Raw genomic sequence first — 19,405 nt, 5'->3', positions numbered from 1 at the left:
CAGACCCTGCTCCCAGCAGCCCGTTCTCAAGTCACGGCTTAGCTCAGGACGCGGGCGGTGCTTGGTGCTTGGTCACGGACTGGGTCCCACTGGTGACACTGGTTACAGGAGCCGGCTTGATGCAGCCTGTGGCGCAGTGGCATTAAAACATCAATTACCTGGGGGCAGCCAAGGAAGTCTTTGAAAGTTTGGGGAGATTTTGTTGTTGTTGTGGTTTGGTTTTTTGGGGTTCATTTCGGTTTTGATTTGGTATTTTCCCCTGACCACCTACGTGCACAGATATGAGAGGAACAGTACATTTAAATGGCCTCTCCCCTAATCATTTCTGTTTTGCCTCTTAGTTTCCATCAGTGCTGAACAGTCACGGCCCATTTACTCTGTCTGGACTGGATGGACCCTCTACCCCCGGCCCGTTTTCTCCTGACCTGCAGAAGACATAGCACATGAACTCATGGAAAGGACGTATTGGCGAGCAAGGGAAAGACAGGACACTTATATTTAACCATGTTTTTTAAATGAGCAATTTATAATTCCACAGAGATTATCAACAATCATAGTTTTTGCCATTCCCAGATAAAATGCCTATTTTGCAAAATTCCCTTTTTTGAAGACCCAGGTTGGGAATGTATATGCAAACGCCTTAATGGGAGCTGCGGCTCCCGTCTCTTCTCTTCCCTCCTCGGTCTGGAAGACTTCCCTGCGGTTGAAGGGATTTTCGGTTGGTGTTGCAGTAACTGAGTCTGCACTGACTGCAGTAAACGGCACCAGAGAAGTCTTTTCTCTGTGACTCTTGGAAAAAAAACCCCTCTGTTCTTCTGCTTCCTGTGCTTGGCAAGAAGAAATCTCATCCTGATCGAAGCTGGCATTGCAGGAAATGCTTGGGAAAGGGGTGCGCGCATCGACTGTGCCTTCGGGCCCGGTAACTTCTGCAGCAACAGAGCAGCCCCCCGTCTTTTCTGCTGTAAAAACCTCTTGTCTTTTTGCAGGGAGAAATTCTCAAGGGATATTCGATGATTGTGTTCCTGAGATACGGACAGTTTTTGAATGGCATTGTATACCCCCAGCCCAGCCCCGGGGAGGGGTGGTCTGGCTGGCTTCTGGATGCTTCCCCATCGCTGCGGAGGCAAATGAATGGTGGGATCCGTTCCTTTCAGTTCTCAGAAATTTGAATGCTGAAGTCCAAACATTTCTTGTGCCAGAGGCCTGTTACAAAGCCTGTAATCTCACTGCTGGAAGACAGCAGGATGCTGGGTTTTACGGGAGGTTTTGAGGGGTGTCTGCGTTTGGTGAGGTTGCTGCCTGATGCTGGAGCTTCAGACCCAAGCAGTGGGTGAGAACACTCACATCTGAGCATTAACGTTACTGCTCTTCTCCCACAGCTGAAGTGGAGGAGCTCCTCTTGTACCAGCTCTTATCTCAAGTTTTGCTTTGAATCTATTGCTCTTTTTATTTGAGGAAGCACTTAGACCCGAATTAAGTTCGGCTCAGTGTGTATGGCTGGCTGAGAGGTACGGCAGCGTACCAACTTACTGTACATTTGTGCTTGCGTTGCTTTTCTGGGTGGCCGTGTGTGTGTGATTAGTTTCCAGAGCCATTTGAAACACTGATGAAACGAAATTTGTAGTTTTTTAAACCTCAGGAGGCCTTTTAAAAGAACCGAGGGCTGAGAGAAGAGAGACTTTCCTCTCGCAGTCCCTCAAGGAGTGGATGTCGTGGTCTGGTGGCGCTGGGCCCCTCCACTTTGGGCATCAGGCAGCAACTTCTCTTTGCCTCTGTGTACTGAGCTGGTGACGTGAGGTGATCTCCATGAAGTACCCCCTAGGAAGGAGGTGGAGACGCTCTCTTTCCTCTGGCATCCTCACGGGCTGTGTTTTCCGAGCAGAGGAAGATTGTCCCTTCCCAGCAAGAGGCGCTGACGGTGTGGGCTGTTCATGCTGCGCCTGGCTCACACATCAGTGACCTCCAGCTTTCCAGAGTGCTCCTTTCGCCACTTTTGCAGACTCTGAGTTCACTTTAAAGCGTGTGACAATACCCCAGACTTAATTTGCTGCAGTGGTGTTCTCTTTCTGTATTCTAGCGTTGAGATGTGTAAAGCACTTAAGCGTGTTCCCGACACGGCGCCCTGGACGGGTGGGTGCAATGCAGTTGCTTTTTGGGCATTGTCCATCCAGCAAGTCCCCTGCCCATGGGAGGTGGGAGAAAAGGGTTTGCCTTTCTGTAAGGGCAGGGAGCGAGCTCACGTGGTGAACGGTCTTCCTGTTCGGTAACGCCAGAGGCAAAAAACTGCTTTGCGTTCTAGACATCAGCAGATGCAGGATGAAGTTCCTGTGCCAGCAGCTCTTAAATGATAATGTGCAATATTGACCTTTTTTATTATTATTTTCCTGCAGAAAGCAAGCTGCAGATCACAGTTAAGAGCAGGCATCTGGAATTGAATTTTCTGGTTTGCATGATGACTTACGAGTCTGCTCTAGAAATATATATAGCTATATATAAATAGCGGCACTTTCAATGTTGTTTTAGGTTGGCCAATTTTATGCCCACCGAATGCGTGGACTTGAGAGCAACGTTGCAGACTAGGATTAGAATTTAAAAATCATGAGCACTAAAGACTTGCAATTTAATTGCTTCCCTTTCCTTGTCCCCTATGGAGAAAAGCCAAGTTTATTTGTTTAAGAGTTGTGTATGTGCACACATGCACTTAATGTTTTGTAAACTGTGTCACTTTGAGCACAGGTATGCAGAGAACCAAATGCTGAGGCAGCTCTGGGTTGTGCTTGGCCTCGTTTCCTGCTCTTCTCCGATAGCTCTGTAAGATTGCACTGCCATAGCCGCTCCTGAGATGCGTTCCCCTTCTTCCGAGCCAGTCAGTTTGGAAACGCAGCCCGCGGGTGTTGGTGACGTCCGGGTTCCTGACAGACAGCACCGAGGCCGTGATTGCTTTTGCTCCTTGAGCACCTGCCTAGGAACATGAAAGTCTCGTATAGGATTGTAATGTCAGGAGGCGGTTGGGAACACGAGGTGGGAGAGGAGAGGCTTGCTCACCTTTTCTCCATTACAACTTCAGGTCACTTAAGGTAATTTTATCTTGTATATATGCTGCCTCATTAAACACACATTTACTAAGAAGTCTCTAACTGCCAGCTTTTCGGGTCACATTCCTGACAGCACAGTGTCGCTGTGACTTCTTGCAGCTCGGCGACGTGGATTGCTGGTATTTTCACTGGCTCACTTCAGGAGCAGTTTGCAGCTCGTTGCAACTTGTTTTTAATTTAGTGTAGGGAAGGTAGGGGTTAATATAGGCTCTCTTTTAATTATCATGTTAGCAGTCTGTGCAATGGGTATAAGTACCGTGTTGGTCTGAAATAATGACGCAGCATTACAGAAGCGTTTTATGACATTGCAGTTCATGTTGCTGAAGTAGCCATGGTATTGTTGAGTGCTTGGTCATATTTGCATCGGTTATTTTGACGACGGTGGTACAATTAGACTGGATGAGCATGGAGCTGAACATCTGTCTCGCTTCTGGAAATCCCTTTTAGGCGTCACCGCTGCTGTCCCGTGGCACTGCGGGGCTGCAGAGCTCGCACTGCTGCTGGTGCCGTGTCTGGCTTTTCTGGGCTCCTGACCTGTACGTGTGCTGCCAGCAGAGACCAGCGCGTTCACAGCGCCCTGCGGCCGCAGCACCAAACTTGTCCTGTCCTACCTGTTTGCAGAGTGATCCTGGTATTGCGGGCGATGGAGGAAAGTGTGTGGTTTTTCATTAAGAGCAGCTTAATCTGGATCCTTGTTTCAGAAATGGGTCTTCAGCGGCGACGGCTGAATGTAATTCCTGTGCACTGTCTTTGGCACGTTCAAGTTGCATTTTGCAATAGGTCAGGAAGTGACAAAATTCCTTAAATTTGAGAATTCATTGTTTTACCTTGGAGCATCCCAAGACTTCAGTATCCATGCAGTCTTCGGTATAATGGAGCATGCATTAGAATAGGAAAGGCTTTGGCTGGTCAGTTTGTCTGGGGTGATTTCTCCCCCTGCTTTGTTTTCGGACCCCAGCAAACAGATTCCTCTTGGTTTTTACCGTGTCTGTTGCAACCACAGTGAAGGCTCCTCATGTGCTGCCCTGTCCGCAGCTCTGCAGAGCGCAGGGAGGTCGTCAACGCCAGATCTCCCCATGGCCTCACCTGTGAGCAGCTCTGCGGGTCGGGACTGGCCTGGTGCGTTGATGGGGTTTCTCAGGTGAGCACAGGCGCAGAGTTTGGATCCGCTTCTGGAGCTTTCCTAGTGCTGAGGTCAGGCTGCTGGCTGCCCCTGGTTTATTCGTGTATGTTTTAGTTACCTTCTGCTACCGTTTTGTAGCATTTTTGTGTGTACTCATCTTTTACTCTGCGATTTAACCGCTTCCATTCTTAATGCGTATTTGTTTACAAGACACATCTCAGTGTTGTATCCAGAGGCTATCTTGGTATTGTCAGCTGTGAGGATCAACTACGTCAGTAGTACAGGAACATTGTCCCAGGTGACAGGTATTTGGAAACTTGATGTCTGAGTTTTGGGTGCCCATTACAATGTTGTGGTGTTTCGTTCCTTAGTTCTCCTGTGTAAGGAATGCACACGTGCCCTTCTGGCCTCCGGGGTCACAGGTGTGGGTATTTTGGTTTATTTTGTCTTAATAATCGCAGAGCACGGTGTTGAAAACAAACAGCCCGAGCCCCACGGGATCTTACGCTCAGAGAAGTTGGAAATCCATTGGAATTGCAGTCGCGTTGCTTAGAAGCTGTTCGGGATGTTTTAATGAGGAGCAGTATGTCTTGCCTAAACAGGAATTTTTATGGTTTGATTTGAATTTAATTAAACAGTAATGGGCAATGGCTGCCATGTAGCCTGAGCAGCACCAGCAGATCTGCTTCACGCGGCAGCCTCGGGCTATTGCCACGAGTGGAGCCGTGGTTAATGTGTGCCGTGCTGAGGTGGATCTGCTGAGAGCAGAGGCTGTCAGATGAGGATTAACAGCTGAAGCCGTGGCAGTTGTTTTACGTGGTCCTCAGGGCTGTTGCTGCAAAAGGCTTTGCCTTGGACCCGTTGCACTTCACGTGAGCGCTGCTGGCTGCAGGAGCCCTTCAGAAAAGCTGCTTGTGGGCAGAGGGGTAGTTGAGAACAGAACCACATCTTTGCTCCTCAGCCTGCTTTTAGTCCAAGGGTGGAAAACAGGATACAGAGCCACAGCAACGGCCACGCTGCCGTGTTTCTGCAGTCTGTGTTTAGCATCAGCAGCTCTCCTGTTGAAGTGTCCCAGCTGTCTGAGCAGCAAGGCTGAGCTTTGGGTGTCCGGTGGATCTTGAACCAAGGAGTGGTGTTCTCGCCTTTGCACAGATAACAAACTAAGGCAGAACATGCTCACATCACGAGGTTCATGCAGCTTTGCTGACCGTAACCGTGCTTTGCAAAAAAGCCGTGACATGCAAGGTAAGAAAGCTGGGCAGGGCACGGTGCTTCCTCTTGGTTGTGTCTGCTGCGGTGTTTCCCTCTGGGGACAGCAAGACGTCCGCTTCTAAAGGTAACACTGACAGGAGTTTGTTCTTGGTCACCGCTCCCCAAGAAAGCAGCAGCAGCCTTGGCCTGTGGAGCTGCTCCAGACATCTCCAAAATGCATCTTTGGGCTGAAATCTGGTTTTTGGGTGCGTGGTTCAGCTGGGGCTGAGGAGCTCCCTTGTGTGAGCACACGCGGGTGTGAGGTGAGCGCGTTACGTGTCTGTGCAGGTAACACCTCTTGTGTCCACGCCGACACCGCACTCTGCAGCCACCGCTTGTTTTGCACGCACTGGTGAGGGGTTTTGGGCTTTTTTTTCTCTGATTTTAGTACTCAGATCAGTTTTACCACAGTGTGGACTAATTAGTTGCCAAAGGTTATTTTTCAGTGCATCTTTGATGTCGTTGTATGCCACACCTTCTAAGAATTGTGTCTTAAATGTGTCTTGGAGTAGTTTTTTGTTCCTAGAACAAAGGATGGAGTTAAACACTTGCTCCTCTGTCGGGACCGTGGGTTGCAGAGGGTTTTCATCTCAAAGGGGGGTTTTTGGCAGGGGTGTAACAGGACAGTTCTGAACCTTCGGCAGACAGGGGTCTTTCTTTCAGCAGCGACACCGAGGTGTGCACAGCGGGGAGAGGTGGGGGCGTTGTGTGGGGAGCCCGATCCAGCCCCTGTGCAGCACCCGGGGCAGTGCTGTACCAATAACTGGAAGCTTTGTTTTTTTTCTCTTTGTTTAGGATTATTTTCTCTCTTTGTGAGCACAGGAAGGCTTTGAGGGTGGCCTCTGCATGGTCCTGGTGTGTGCTGTGTGCTGGGGGTTACGATACCTGGGTTTGCTCTAGGCTCCTTGAGACGTGGTGTGGAGTTTTTGGCTAGCATGTCTTAAATCTGCAGGCTTTGAAACCGCTTTATAGAGTTGTGTTGACTTTTTTTGTTCTGCTGTTGTTCAGTTGCACAGAGGTTTCTATATATGATGTACTAGTTTTAACGTTAATTCTCTGTGAACAGGGTTGAGATTATTCATTGTAGTTTAAAAAAGAAATGTATTCTAAAACTCCCTTTAAAAATCTTGTTTGTATTCTGTTGCAGTGTTACCAGATGGCCTTATGTACGTCACAGTGTTTTGTGATAAGTACAGTAGCACATTTAATGCTTATCTCCTCCTCCCCCTCTGTTTTTGTAGCTGAGAAGTATATTCTTAATCAGAGAGATGAGCAAATGGGAAGACTCTAGCAGCGTGTACGGTGAGGGCAGTGGGGGTCTCCCCTAACGTGCATCAGGGATTGATGTGGGATGGGAAGGACGCTGCACAGGGCTCGGTACCAGCGTGAGATTGGTCCTGGGAGCCCTGATGGGAGTCGAGTGCAGGAAACCAGAGCAGAGCGGCTCGGTCGCTGCCGCTGCTCCAGCTCCACTGCCCTATTTGAGGCTTTTCTGTGGCTCAGGTGGAGCTGGGGAAGTTCAGGTTAAATTTCAGAGCACGTAGGCAGCTGACCATGCTGTGGTAACGTGTGAAGTTGTCCTGTTGCTTTTAAAGTGCACGTCTGTTTTGGAAAGTGATTTTCTGATGCCTTCAGTGTTTGCTCAGTTAATTTTTGGGTCAGCCCGGGTTCTTTGTCCATCAGCGAGACGACGGCTGTGGTGTTCCTGCCCTCAGCAGCTCTGCTCGGGCAGACGGAGCAGTCGCTCAGTCGACTCCTCTGTACCAAAATGGGTTCTGCTTTACATTCCTGTAACTTTAGTAGAACCGTCAGCAGTAAAAATTACTTTGAAAGCAGCAGCGATAACACTTTCAGTTACTCTTTCCAGAACAGAATTTGCATTTAATATATATATAAATATATAAATAAATATAAATATAGCACCAAGTCAAGAGACAAAGCAGGTGATGCTGTAGTGTGTCTGGCTTCCTCCACTGGAGCCCTTTTCTAGACAGGGTCCTGGGGGCAGCTGTGACCCCACACCGCTTTGGTGCTGTCACAGTGGGGTAGACCTGCACGGGACAGAATTGCTTCTCAGTCTTACTTTCTTTGAAAATAATACCTTATAATAAGAGTATCTTAATGCCATTGTGTTTAAAAAAATGCTGGTATGTAATGCAAGTACATAAATAGCCAAAGTTTTCAGTAATTGTTCAGTGTTACTAAATTTGCTTTTATTTAACCTTCCAAGATAACAAACTAGGAAGACCTTCAGCGTGTTGATGTATTAAAAGAGTCTGACCGACTTGGTTATAGCAGATATGCAGTCATTTGAACACATTTCAGGTTTGAATACAACGTGGAGGCAAAGGTCTGAGATGCAAAACTTACTTTGGAGGAAGTGCACTGTAAAGACACTTCAAAGTAACAAATGCTGCTTTGCAAGAGTGGCGTCCTGGCACTTGTTGTTCAAACATCGTGGAGGTCTTTCCTGAGAAATCAGGTGACTTTTCTATTGCTTCAATTTTTGTGCAAAAAAAAAAAAAAAGATAAAATAAATCAATGTATTGAAATCTTTTTTTAAAAAAAAAATGGGGTGGGAATAGTTAAAGAAAAACTATTTTACGTAAGAACTGACAGAGGGATTTGCTTTGTATAATGCAAGCTGGCTTTAAAAAAAAGCATTGTAGCAAATTATTCAAGTCAATCATATGTTAATAGTTATGTGCAACCAGACATGCAAAACAATTGTATTTTTTTAAATAAATATTTTTAACAAAGTTTCTGCTCTTCTGCCTGTTGTTTGCAGCAGAGGAAGCCGGAAGCGGCAGCTGCAGGGCAGCTCCTCAGGCGATGCTGAGGGCGCTGGGCAGCCCCTGCGCTCACCCTGCCGTGCACAGCAGCACCGCGTGTGAATGGACGGGGCTGGAGCTGCTGTGGGGCTGCACGGGCCTTTTCTGGCCACATCAGGTACTGTTCTCTAGGGGGGAGAGTTTCCTTTGCAGTGCTGGCAGACAGTGGAGATGTGAGCTGTCACTTGAACGAAAGAGACGCGATAGGATTTAGTGATGTATTATCAGTCTGCAAGGACATAGTAAGACACACTTCCTATTTATCAGCTGACAGCCCCTGGTGCAATATACACACATAGTTTGAGTAGAGTCCTTGCCCAATAGCCCCTCATTGTGGTGGTTGTGCTCGTTTCCTCTGTAGGGGATGGAGGGGCTCTGTTAACACATCAGGTTTTTGCTGCAAAGGGGCTTTGCTGTACACCACATTTTCATTCTGGGTATCTCAAGGAGAGTTACAGTGGCATCCTGTGGTGCCAGAGGAGAATTACAGCACAAACTGTGAGTTAAACCTGAGTTAAACGCCAAATTCAGCTGCATTCACCTCCTTCCTGCATTGGCCTAATGCGCACACAGGGCATACAAAGTCAGTTCAGATCTGCTCTTTTTGAGAGCTTTTCTACAGCACCACCCCGGGAGCTCGTGAAGGTGTTTTATGCAAGGTAAGATCTACTGCTTGGATAAACAGAAATGCTAGGAACGGTTTAAGTCAAACAGCTGCCAGATCCAGTCTGCGTTCAGAAGCCAGACTGGTGAAGGCAGCAGCTTGGCCAGAAACGGCTGAAGTTACCTGAGCCCACTCATGATCTAGCAATCAATCAATCACCTTTAATTAAACACTGCTTTATATACACACGTACATATGTACATCCACGTACAGCAGGTAAAGCAAAAAGTACATGTCCGCTCGCTCACTGAAGAAAGAGATGGATGCAGCTCTGCGCTCTTCCACAGCCAGTCCTCTCTGCGGAGCCTGGACCGGGTCATGCGTGGGTATGCGAGTACCTTACAGAAGGCACCTGGTAATGAGTATTGCACAGGTGAGGCAGCTGGAGGCTGGCTCCCAATGCCTCTGTGTGAGCTTCAGCTGGAAATAAAACCATCCTAAAAGACACTGCACCTGAAGCAGCTGAACTAGTGACTTAGAGCAAAACAAACCACGGCAACTCATTCTTGACTCAAGAAAATAAAAAGCTAATGATTTTAATAATCAAGAGGCCCTAGCATGCTGAGTAAGACGCTGTCTTGGCGAACACGTCTCATACTGTGCCATAGACAAGAATCGACTGTGCAAATACAGAGAGGTCCTGCTACCGCTGCGCGCTTGGGCTCTGCCGCTTGTTGTTTTTCCCCAAGGAAGGACACCCGGAGGTGATGGATGCTCGAGGCAGTGTTGCATAAAAGTGAATTCAGATCCAGTTCTGTGCTGTAAATCGTTGGGTACGTTAGAGGCCAAAGGAAAATCCTGTTCAGTCCAGTGACTAAGCCAGCAGATACTCAGTCTTACGCAGGGAACAAAGAGACCTTTTCTTCCTTCCCACCCTCCGTGTGGTTAAACGGTTCATTTTCAGGAGTAACTGCGCTCCCCTCGTCCTGCCATACACCGCAGCCCTGCAGACACAGCTCCCTCCAGCACTTACAGTCTTTTTAGTACGGGTGACACGGGCAACTTGTGCTTTGCTTGCCGCAGTGTTCTAGGATGTTTTCTTGATTCTGACTTACCCAATCAAATGTGCTTCTGATTGCAGAAAACTTGCATGATTCAGTCATTAAACGTGAAATCATCCTTCACGGTAACGCTTAATCGAGTGTTGGTTTATTGCTGCTCTAGGGCTCGGCCACTTCTTTAGCGCTGGTACTGTCCAGTGTTGTCCGTTACTGCTGGTTTGTCAGGTGAGGCATCATCCAGCTCTGCAAAACGGACATCAGGCACTTCAGCTGAAGGTAAAACTCCATTGAGCTGTAAGGGAATTGCTGCTTATCACCTACCACACCAGTCTGGTCACTTCACTGGTCATGGGAGAAAGGCCTCCATGTCCAGTGACCCGGACAAGTGTTCTGCCTGTCACGCAGTGCTCCTTTTACAAAAGGTGCTTGTAAAAAGCAAACAGCGCATGCAGACCGAGGCAATATGCAATAGAAACGCTTTTTGAGGCGTTTCTCAAGAGCCTGACACTGCCTGTGGATGGCAGAGCCACTTCTTCCCTGGGTTTTCGCCCACAGCTCAGCTCCTCTGTGCTTTAGAGCCCCCCTGTCGTCCAGAACCGTTCCTGCTCTATCCCTCGCTTCTCTGGCAGAAAAGAAAGCAACCCCCGAGCTGTGGCTGCCAAGGCTTTGTGGGCAAGGCAAAGCAGGAAGAGGGGGCAGGAAGCAGCAGCAAAATAAACATTTCCTTGCATTTTGCTGAAGTGCTGCACCCTGGTTATGGATCAATGTGTGTGCCACTCTTCCTCTCATTATAAAGCAGGGCTGAGTGCTGGTGCTTTCTTACCTGACGAGGGCTTGGGGTACATCCTGTGGAAAAACAAGAGGAAACTGTAGAAGGTAAAGGCCAAGCCTCCAAAGATCATCCCGCAGACCAGGAAACTGTAGCTGCCCTGATCATGTATAATCTGCAATTGGAGGGGAAAATAAAGTAAAATAAAAACGGAGCAGGGATGTCCTCACAGCACTAATACCTAATGAGCATTCAGCAAGAGCTTCACTGTTCAGCAGCTCAGGGGTGGTGCAGGGCACTACCAGCAGCTGTCCAGAACCAGGACTAAGGTCTCCATTTAAAAGTCCCAGCCAGTTTTGGGCACCTCTTGTCTACACTTACCGACCCCACCAGTAGCTGCAGCACCATCTCGCCAATTCCAGCCCCGGTCACCAACACGGTGGTGGCGCAGCCTGCAAAGAAACGGAGCAAGTGGTGTTGGCAGGGAAGAGGTGGAAGAGCCAGCAGGATTGCCCTGCAGCTGCTTTAACCTGCTCCTCCATGGGTCTGTCCATACCACATGGACAAACACGTAATGTGTGTTCCCATCTCGCGTGGAAGATGCCTCTCCTGACCTGTGGGAGTGCAGGAAGTTAAAAGCTGAAGCCAGAAACCCAGCTTCTGTCACTTGTCCCTGCTCGCAGAGGTGATGCTGCTCCGCGCTGTAAAGATTTGTCACTGCTGTGTCACTGCCCCAGAGACCTGGGAGAGCTGGCCCAGCCCCGGGATTGCAGTGCACTGATCATCTGCCTGATGGTTTCTGAACTTTCTCCCCGTAAGCCTCTAAAGCAGACATTCCTGTACATCCCTGAGAGCTGCAGGAAGCCAAGAACCAGCCTGGTCCCTGCCCGCAGGAGTTATCAGCACCATGAAGCCAGGATTGTGCAGTCTGCTTTTCTGACCACAGGCTTGAGCAAACACCGTATGCAAAAGCAGAGCTTCCTCCCTGGCATCCCTGAGGAGGGAAGGAGGTGCAGGGTGTGATGGTACCTGAGCTCCGGTCCCCAAACCCTGCTCACCTTGGTACTGCAGGATGTCCTCGGTGTAGGCCAGCATGCTGGGGAAGGTGCTGCTGAGGAACAGCCCCAGGGACGCTGTCCCCACAAACAGGAAGACAACGCTGTAGGAGAAAATCAGGAGCAGGAGGAAGGTTAGCAGCACTCCGACCTGTGGACAACACACACGGTCAGTGGGGAGGAAAGGCTGAGCTGCAGTAGGCTCTAGATACGTTGTACCAAATAGGGAAAAGAAAATAAACTATAGTGGGGAAAAAAGAATCACAATCTCCAAAAAACCTGAAGTAAGTAGCTAAATAAAGTCCATCTACCTTTACAGTAAAGAATTTGGTACTTTTTATAACAGGACTTAATAATGTAATTTCATACTTAAGTCTCAGCTTCATTAGGTAGAGACTTAATATCATACCTGAAACCCAGATTTTATTCTCTGCAGCTTTAAATACAACAGTTCTGCTGCTGCCACAGTATTCACTTCTCAATCATGAATACATCTTACTCAGCACTAAGAATTAACTCGCTCTCAATACCTGCTCAGAAATCAGTCCCAGCAGCAGAGTCACTGCATTTAAAGACCCTTGCTCCCAGCTCAGGCTGCGGTGCGCAAACCACGGCCAAACGTGGGCGATGTGCTGAGCGCCGGCACAGGGACAGCAGAGGGAGCTGCGCCACACAGCTCCAGGTGGCTCTGAAACCGTTCAGGCCCAGATTAGGGGTGTGCACACAGAGGGCAATTTGGGTTCTAAAGAAACCGAATTCAACAATAACTGTGAAACCTGCTACCAAAATACCTTCTGGTTTAAATAAATTGTAAATTAGCTGCCTTCTCACTTGTTTCTATTTTTTTTTAAGTGTAAATGGGAACAACTCCATCCCCTGTTGTCTGCCATCCCTGCATGCATCTTTTTTTTACAGATCCTTAAAGGATTCCTTCCCCTTTCTTCAAGTGTTTTATTAATTTAAGCAGCCTCACATCACATTGGTTTCTCTGGCAGCTGCTACAGCCTAAGCAGACTTTGCTGAACTGTCTGCCCTCCCTTTCCCGTGGCTAACACGGGCACTCGTTTCCCATCGGTGCGAGAGAAGACAGTGTGCACAGTAAATAAAGTCGGCAGCCTCTTTGCTAGGTGCTTTCACACATCTAATGTTAGATTAACTGAGGAGCAAGCTCAGAGAAGCAGAGCAGTGGTGTTGTATGTCCCAGCTCCCCCGTGCACCGGTGTCGGCTGCAGGCAGCGCTGCAGAAGGCGATGATGCCGCTCGCCTGCGATGCTGCGACCGCCCGGTGCAATCCTGCCCTTGGTACAGCACCAGTGCAGCTGCAGCTCTGCATGTCAGACCAAAGCTACACACCAAACCCAGCAAAACCAGCCTTACCACGTTGATGAAGACCATGGTTGCTGGCTTCATTCGGTAGGACACGGGGATGGAGATGAGCCTGCCCAATGTGATGAAGCCCCAGAAGAGGCTGGGCAGGTACCCGGCCACTTTATGTACCACGGAGAGGGGCTCCTCCACGGCATAGCTGTAAACGAAGCCCGAGTACTCTCCCTGCAGGGAAAAGAGCAGCTCGTCACATTGCTGTGAAGATTTATGGGCTTTGCAACTTTAACTGACGCCTGCCCCTGAATTATTCACCATATTGTGATGAGCTGCAGAGCTCACCTATGGATTTGCTACCAGCCCTCAAGGAACCTTGTTCCCGAGGGCAGCAGCTGGAGACAGGCTTCCACCACAGGTACAACACAGGAATTAAGCTCTCCTAACGGGCAAAACTTAACATCATCACTTGGTAAAATGCTAAGCTCTTACCCGTAGCAATACTCCCTTCCCTGTCTTGTCCTTTTCAAACTGCATACTCCAAAAACAAAACACCTAAGAGCCCAGAGTCGATCATCCTCGAAGATGGGGGCCCTGGAAAGTTCCCATGTCCAACAGCTGCTTTGTAACCCCGCTCATCTTTCAGGACCCCACTTCACGCCTTGCTAAGACCCAGTGGTGTTTTACCATGAGGGAACTGAGACAAAACTGTTGAAAGAAAAAGAGCAGCAACTCGGCAGCAGGAGCGAGTCCTCCTCACCCAGACAGAGGTGCCACTCACTGCAAAACCCATCAGGGCCGCTACAGAGAAGCCTGCGCCATCCCCGTGTGCTCCTCTCTGGGGTTGTGAGGGCTCAGGAGATCTGACAACCAGAGCCACCCCTTTGCATGAAATAAAACGCAGCTGCTCTTGGCTGAAGTGAGAGGAGACCTGCACTGCGTACACAGCAGCACAACTGCAGCTCTGAACCGGGCAGGTTAGCGGCAGCAGCAGCAATCCAGCTGCAAGAACAGAGCCTGCAAGAAGCCACTAAACCCTCCCGTGAAGCAGGACCATGATGGGCTTTGAATGAGCTCCCTGGGGAGCCAGGCTAGACCCGAGGAGCTGTGCTGGGTTTGGGCTGTTACGAGCGATTTGGGAGGAAGAAAGCTTCACTCAGACGAGATCCTCCATCAGCTGGACTCACCACAATCCCATCTGTCATGAAGAGAACAAGAGCCCCGGTGATGTGCACTGCGAAGTAGGTGTAAGAAGCCCCTCTGAAGTTTTTGCTTTGGCAGCAGCTAAGGAAGTCATTGTGACCTGGTGAGGAACAATGCAAAGCAAACTCAGCTGGAACGTCCTGGGGCTGGGAGGCTGCCAGCCCGCGATGGGGACTGTGTTTGTGCTCAGGCACGGCAGAGACGCACAGAGGACGGTGAACGATGTGGAGCACTGCTCATCTCCACCCGCACGACCTCTCTTTACCCATCTAAACAGTTCTGGAAGGAAGAGAGATGTGCTTATGGGCACTTGCCACTTCTCTTACAGCAGCTGCTTGTGCCCCTCTTCTCACTTGGGAACCGCACGTTGCTGGCCCTGCTCTTAATGAACAGAAACCAGCCCATTCCACCACAGCACTCGTGCTCAGAGCCCCTCGCCCTTGGTATCCCCACACAGGAGAGCCCTGCCCAGGATGGCTCACATTCTTGGATAAATTACATTTAACCAACTTGGGGGAAAGGGGTGACAAACACACGGCTGATGTCCCCTCCTGGGACCCACAGCATCCCTGACTCTCCCGTCCTTGTGCTCATCTCACACCACGCTGGGACGTGCAAAGGGCTGGGGTCAAGGTAACAGCCCCTGCACAGCAAAGATGAAATCTCACCACTTCTATGGGGAAGGAGGGATTTTGGCAGCACAGACGTCTGTCTGAGATCAGTCAGTGTACAGCCTTCCTGCTTCTCTAAGGATGATCTCAACTGCATTTAAGAGGAGGATGGAGATCTAAGGAACGTGAAGCTCCAATGTGTGGTATGAAAATGGGCAGCTGGGCTGAGGAAAGCAATGACCCGTGTCTCAGCTAAGGGAAATGCATCAGACAAGCACAACCTTATCAGACACCAGAGAACCACTCCATCAGGGACAACTGCAGCTCCACCACATCCAACTGCCTCCGCTTTAACTATTCCCTAACATTTCCTTCCAGTGTTCAGGTAAAGCCACCTCTTCTGTAGTAGCACTGAACGCTGATAACCCTAAAACATGATTGCTTCCGAGATTCACTATTTAGCTGAAGGATTTACTTTGACACGTTCCTCTTGGGTAGCAAAGAACAATGTCACCATTGTCCCCAAAACAGGGAGTAGTCACAAGTTCAAGAGCAAACTATTGGTGGCATTTAACTTTTCCCCTCAAACAAGGGCGCTGTCTTTATTCTTTTCAGATTTATAAATTCTGAACCATTTTTAAACCAAACAGCCAGCAGAGCCAGCTCAAAACCTGACCAAAATCCAGAAGGAAACGAAGGGGGACAACTTTAACGTGTGCTTGAACAACTTGGGAGCCCGGGTTTAGTTGTAGAGCAGCCTGGGGAAAAGGAGCCTGGAGTCCCAGGGGCAGGATACCAACCTCTGTCCCAGGGTTATGTCCCATCTAAATTGAGGGCAATTGGGCACCGAATTGTTTGGGTACTTCTGGATGACGTTCACATGTATGTTTTGGAAAGTTTCTTCAGACAATAGCAATGAATCTTATTTGTTAAGCTGGGAGATGCTCTGAAACACGGCTTTTTCTCCCTCTGTCCCTCCAAACCCATGGGAGAGGCACCCCCAGCTCACCTCCTGCTGCCTGGGGTCTCTGCACGGCGGTGGGGACGTCGTCCTTCTCCACCGGCCGTGCTTCCATCGCCAGCTCGTCGGCCGACAGCAGCGGGTGGCTGCTGCTGCTGAAGCACGGCACCATCCGCTCCTTGTACAGCAGGAAAAACACCGCGATGGGGACGGGCAGCTGGGAGGAACAGAGAGGGGTGGTAAGCGTGACAAACCCGGCACAAAACACACCCCAGATCCCCAGGGGCCTTTTGGGAGCTCCACTTGGAATCTGCAATAGATGGGCCTGGATTAAACTTTGAGAGTAGTAGGGTAAGAGCCACTGCAGGTGATGGAGGCTTGTGAGGAGAGTGAGGTTTAAGATAGCAATTTAAGAGCAAAGGCTCCCGGTCCAGAGCACGGCTGGGGCATCCCCTGCCAGTCCCCATGGGATGGCAGCTGGGCTGGGGACAGGGACACTGGAACAGAGGCCCCTAAACACAAACCTCATGAAGCACCGTACCCACTCTCCAAAACTGAAATGCTCTGGTTTCCAAGCATTTGGCCACTTCTGCCCAAAGAGTAACAATGAAGAGGCAGCTTTGGCCTCTGGGGAGCAGTGGTTCCAACAGAGATCTGCTGCGGCCGAAATGCTCTGCGAGGGAAGCGCACACTGCGCCAAGACCCGCGCTGCCCCTCTGCAGTCGTCAGCAGAGGTTGCTCAGCACCTCCCAAGAGCTGCTCGTGGTTCCCAGGCCAACAACCGCAGCATCGCTACAGCCGAGCGGCGTCAGACAGCCCCGAGGTACAGCCCTGCTGGGGACTGGGTCTCGAGAGCAGAGCCTCCTCAGAGACCCCCCTGCACACCCCGGGGTGCTGCTCTGGGTGTCCCAGCACGCGGCCGTCCCACCAGCACCGCTCCCTGCGGTCAGGGGCTCCCACCCGGTACCAGCGCACCCGGGACCAGGGGTTGTACCTGCCCAGTGCATCCATCACACATCACCCCCACCCCAGCACCATGCTCAGGGTAAGAGCCCGCTCCTGCTCACACCCACGGCTCCGTGGTGCCTCTGACCCCAAGGGACTTGCTTATTTTTGTATTTTTTAGGAAAAAATCAAAACAGAGGGAAGCAAACGAAGCCGGGTCTGCCCCTCGCCAGCCCTCCCTTCTCCTCCCCGCAGCCAAGTGCTGTTTATTCTGCAACAAACTGGGGGTGAAAGCCAGGAAATCCCAAGCGACAGCTCACTCTGCAGCGCTTGTTTTCTACATGTCTGTGAGCAAGTGTGAGCTCGAGCTCCAAGTTTCCTGCCTTTTGTTGGCTCATGGCATGATTTAAATGTATGGAGAATTCTCCCCCCGGGCACCCCCGCCTCTCCCGCCTCAATTCATTTTGGAGGACTTAATTGTTCTGGGAACAATGGGAATAGGAACAGTCAGTTCGGTCCCATGGAAGACAAACGCATTTGCTTGATAGTTCTAATCCTTCCGGAGGTCAGGACCAGATTTTATTCTTCTAAACTGCAGATTCTGCACAAAAAAAAAAAAATACCCACGCAGAGGGACTGGTCGCACAGAGGAAACCTCTGGGCACTTCCAGCCTTGAGGAGCACTCGTGCCTGTGCAGAAAAGGGCCCCAGCTCCAGAGTCAGTTCCCAGCCAAACCATGGCCCGTTCCTGCTCCCCAGATCCTCATCTCTAAAGCGAGTCGCTCCCTTTTGCTTTCTCCAGACTGCACCACCCCAGAGCCGGCAGCGCCTTCGCTGCACGGGAGCTCTGACCCCATCGGCCAGGAGCTGCTCGCCAGCGTTGGCCGTTTCTGGTAGGAAATGCCCAAAAGCTGGAGATTCACCCATCATCAAGCGCAGCCCTCACCCACAAAGGTGTTCCTTGTTTTGGGGGGCAGAAAAGCACCTGAGATCCCCAGCACCCCGCAGGGCAAAGCGGGCAGCGAGAGCCCCACTGCCTGCACCCGGTGCTCCAGCTCTGCTCCCCAGATCACCAGGGACGCCCCCCTCCCCCTGGCAGCTTTTGACCATGATCATAAACTCAACAAGCTGCTGCATGGTGTAATTAAGCACGGGTATGATCCTCTCCAGTTCCTATTTCGGAGCATGGGACCGGTCCCTGCTGTTGTACCCAGGCTGCTTTTAAGCAACCTCAGCACAATGGAGCGTCCCACGCTTCCCCTGGGAATCCACCTTCCGGACAAACACATCCCTCTCGGAGGAACATTTTCCTGGTTTCCAGCCCCTTGGAAAGGGTTGGATGATGAAATTTCCGTTCTGTGGGAAACTGAATTTTAAAATATGTTATTTGTTCCAAATCTGGACGAAAAGCCAAAATTTTCTTTTAGAATGAAAAATTTGGGCTGGGAGTCATCCAAGAACTTCGTTTTGACGATGTTGAACCACTTAATTCTACTAAGGCAAAAACATTTTGCTTCAATAACATCGAAACAACCATTCCATGAGCTTTACACTTTGCGTTTATGCCAAAGCCAAAATTGAGACATTTCCACTTTAAACAAAGCAAGAAAACGAAATGAATCGTTTCAGCTTGTGCCTCGTCAGAAAACACGCAGCCCTGTGAAAACCGGGATGGAAATGTGGTTTTGACCATTTTATTGCAAAAAATAACGCTGGTCCTGGCCTCCATTCCTGTACTTACTCATTTCATCTGCTTCCCTGGGGTTTTAAATACCAATTATCATCACCTTCCTCTGTCATTTATACCTTAAAGAAGGGTTGGCAGGGGTTTTTTTTCACCCATCAGCTGCTGGGTGCAGTGGGGCTCAGCCTGGGGTCCCATCCCGCTCCCAAAACGTCCACAGGACACTGCTAGGAACAGCAAGGGGTCGGGCATCACCCTCCCATCACTGCTCCAGATATCACAGACATATTCAAAGCAGATATTAAATGCTGCCTTCAACACTAAATTAGTTTGCTCGGGATTGACTGGCAAAATAGATGACACTCCAGTGTAATTAAAAGCGCATTTCCCACAGCATACCAGAGTCAGAGGTAATTAAAGCTGGCTTCTCCTCCTCGGCACAGCATCCTTTTTGGTACTTCTGCAAAGGAACTCATTACGGCCCCTGCCCTGCTATTTCGGTTGCCTGTTCTTCTCCTGCGTGGGTCCCAGGCTCATGAAAGCCCTTGGATTGGGTGTGCTGGGCGATGTTTCAGTTGTTCAGCAAACAGGCACAGCAAGAGCACAAAGAAACCCTTCCCTTTGCCTGGTGTGGATGGGGTGAGGAAGATCAAGGGAGAAGCAGCACCAGAGCATCCTCAGGTTATGGCAGGAGGGCAATGGCAACATTGCCCAGGGAAGGCAGCAGGTACTGGGGCTGCAGGGCAGGGAGAGCCCCTTCTGGAGCCCCTTTATTTCTACTGTAAGAGGTCTCCAGGTAAGTGAAATGGGCTCCTATCTGGCAGTCCCTACCCCAGCACACCCACAAACAGACACCAGAGCAGGGTGGGCTCTGCTCTGCTCCCAGGGGGTC

The 19,405-nt window shown here is 50.0% G+C and overlaps 2 protein-coding genes across 4 annotated transcripts in view; one reads left to right on the top strand and one right to left on the bottom strand.

Annotated features, from left to right (window-relative positions):
- The window catches only part of ELK4 (ELK4, ETS-domain protein (SRF accessory protein 1)), a 4,795-nt gene extending 4,355 nt beyond the window's left edge, over positions 1-440 (top strand). For all 3 annotated transcript variants that reach the window (XM_010185301.1, XM_010185300.1, XM_010185299.1), the window contains one exon: positions 342-440. In XM_010185301.1, coding sequence (XP_010183603.1) covers positions 342-440 — 99 coding nt within the window. The remainder of the gene's footprint in view (positions 1-341) is intronic.
- Positions 441-10,143: 9,703 nt separating this feature from the next.
- Positions 10,144-19,405, bottom strand: part of MFSD4 (major facilitator superfamily domain containing 4) — a gene marked incomplete at its 5' end in the record, with an annotated part of 10,388 nt that continues 1,126 nt past the window's right edge. The window contains 7 exons of the mRNA XM_010185302.1: positions 10,144-10,208; positions 10,789-10,909; positions 11,116-11,186; positions 11,793-11,940; positions 13,167-13,340; positions 14,297-14,412; positions 15,933-16,101. Of these exons, the coding sequence (XP_010183604.1) occupies positions 10,144-10,208; positions 10,789-10,909; positions 11,116-11,186; positions 11,793-11,940; positions 13,167-13,340; positions 14,297-14,412; positions 15,933-16,101 (864 nt within the window). The remainder of the gene's footprint in view (positions 10,209-10,788; positions 10,910-11,115; positions 11,187-11,792; positions 11,941-13,166; positions 13,341-14,296; positions 14,413-15,932; positions 16,102-19,405) is intronic.

The sequence above is a fragment of the Mesitornis unicolor genome, unplaced genomic scaffold (genome assembly GCF_000695765.1).
Source record: "Mesitornis unicolor isolate BGI_N332 unplaced genomic scaffold, ASM69576v1 scaffold44055, whole genome shotgun sequence".
Taxonomy (NCBI): Eukaryota; Metazoa; Chordata; class Aves; order Mesitornithiformes; family Mesitornithidae; genus Mesitornis; species Mesitornis unicolor.
This window is presented reverse-complemented; position numbering and strand designations above follow the sequence as displayed.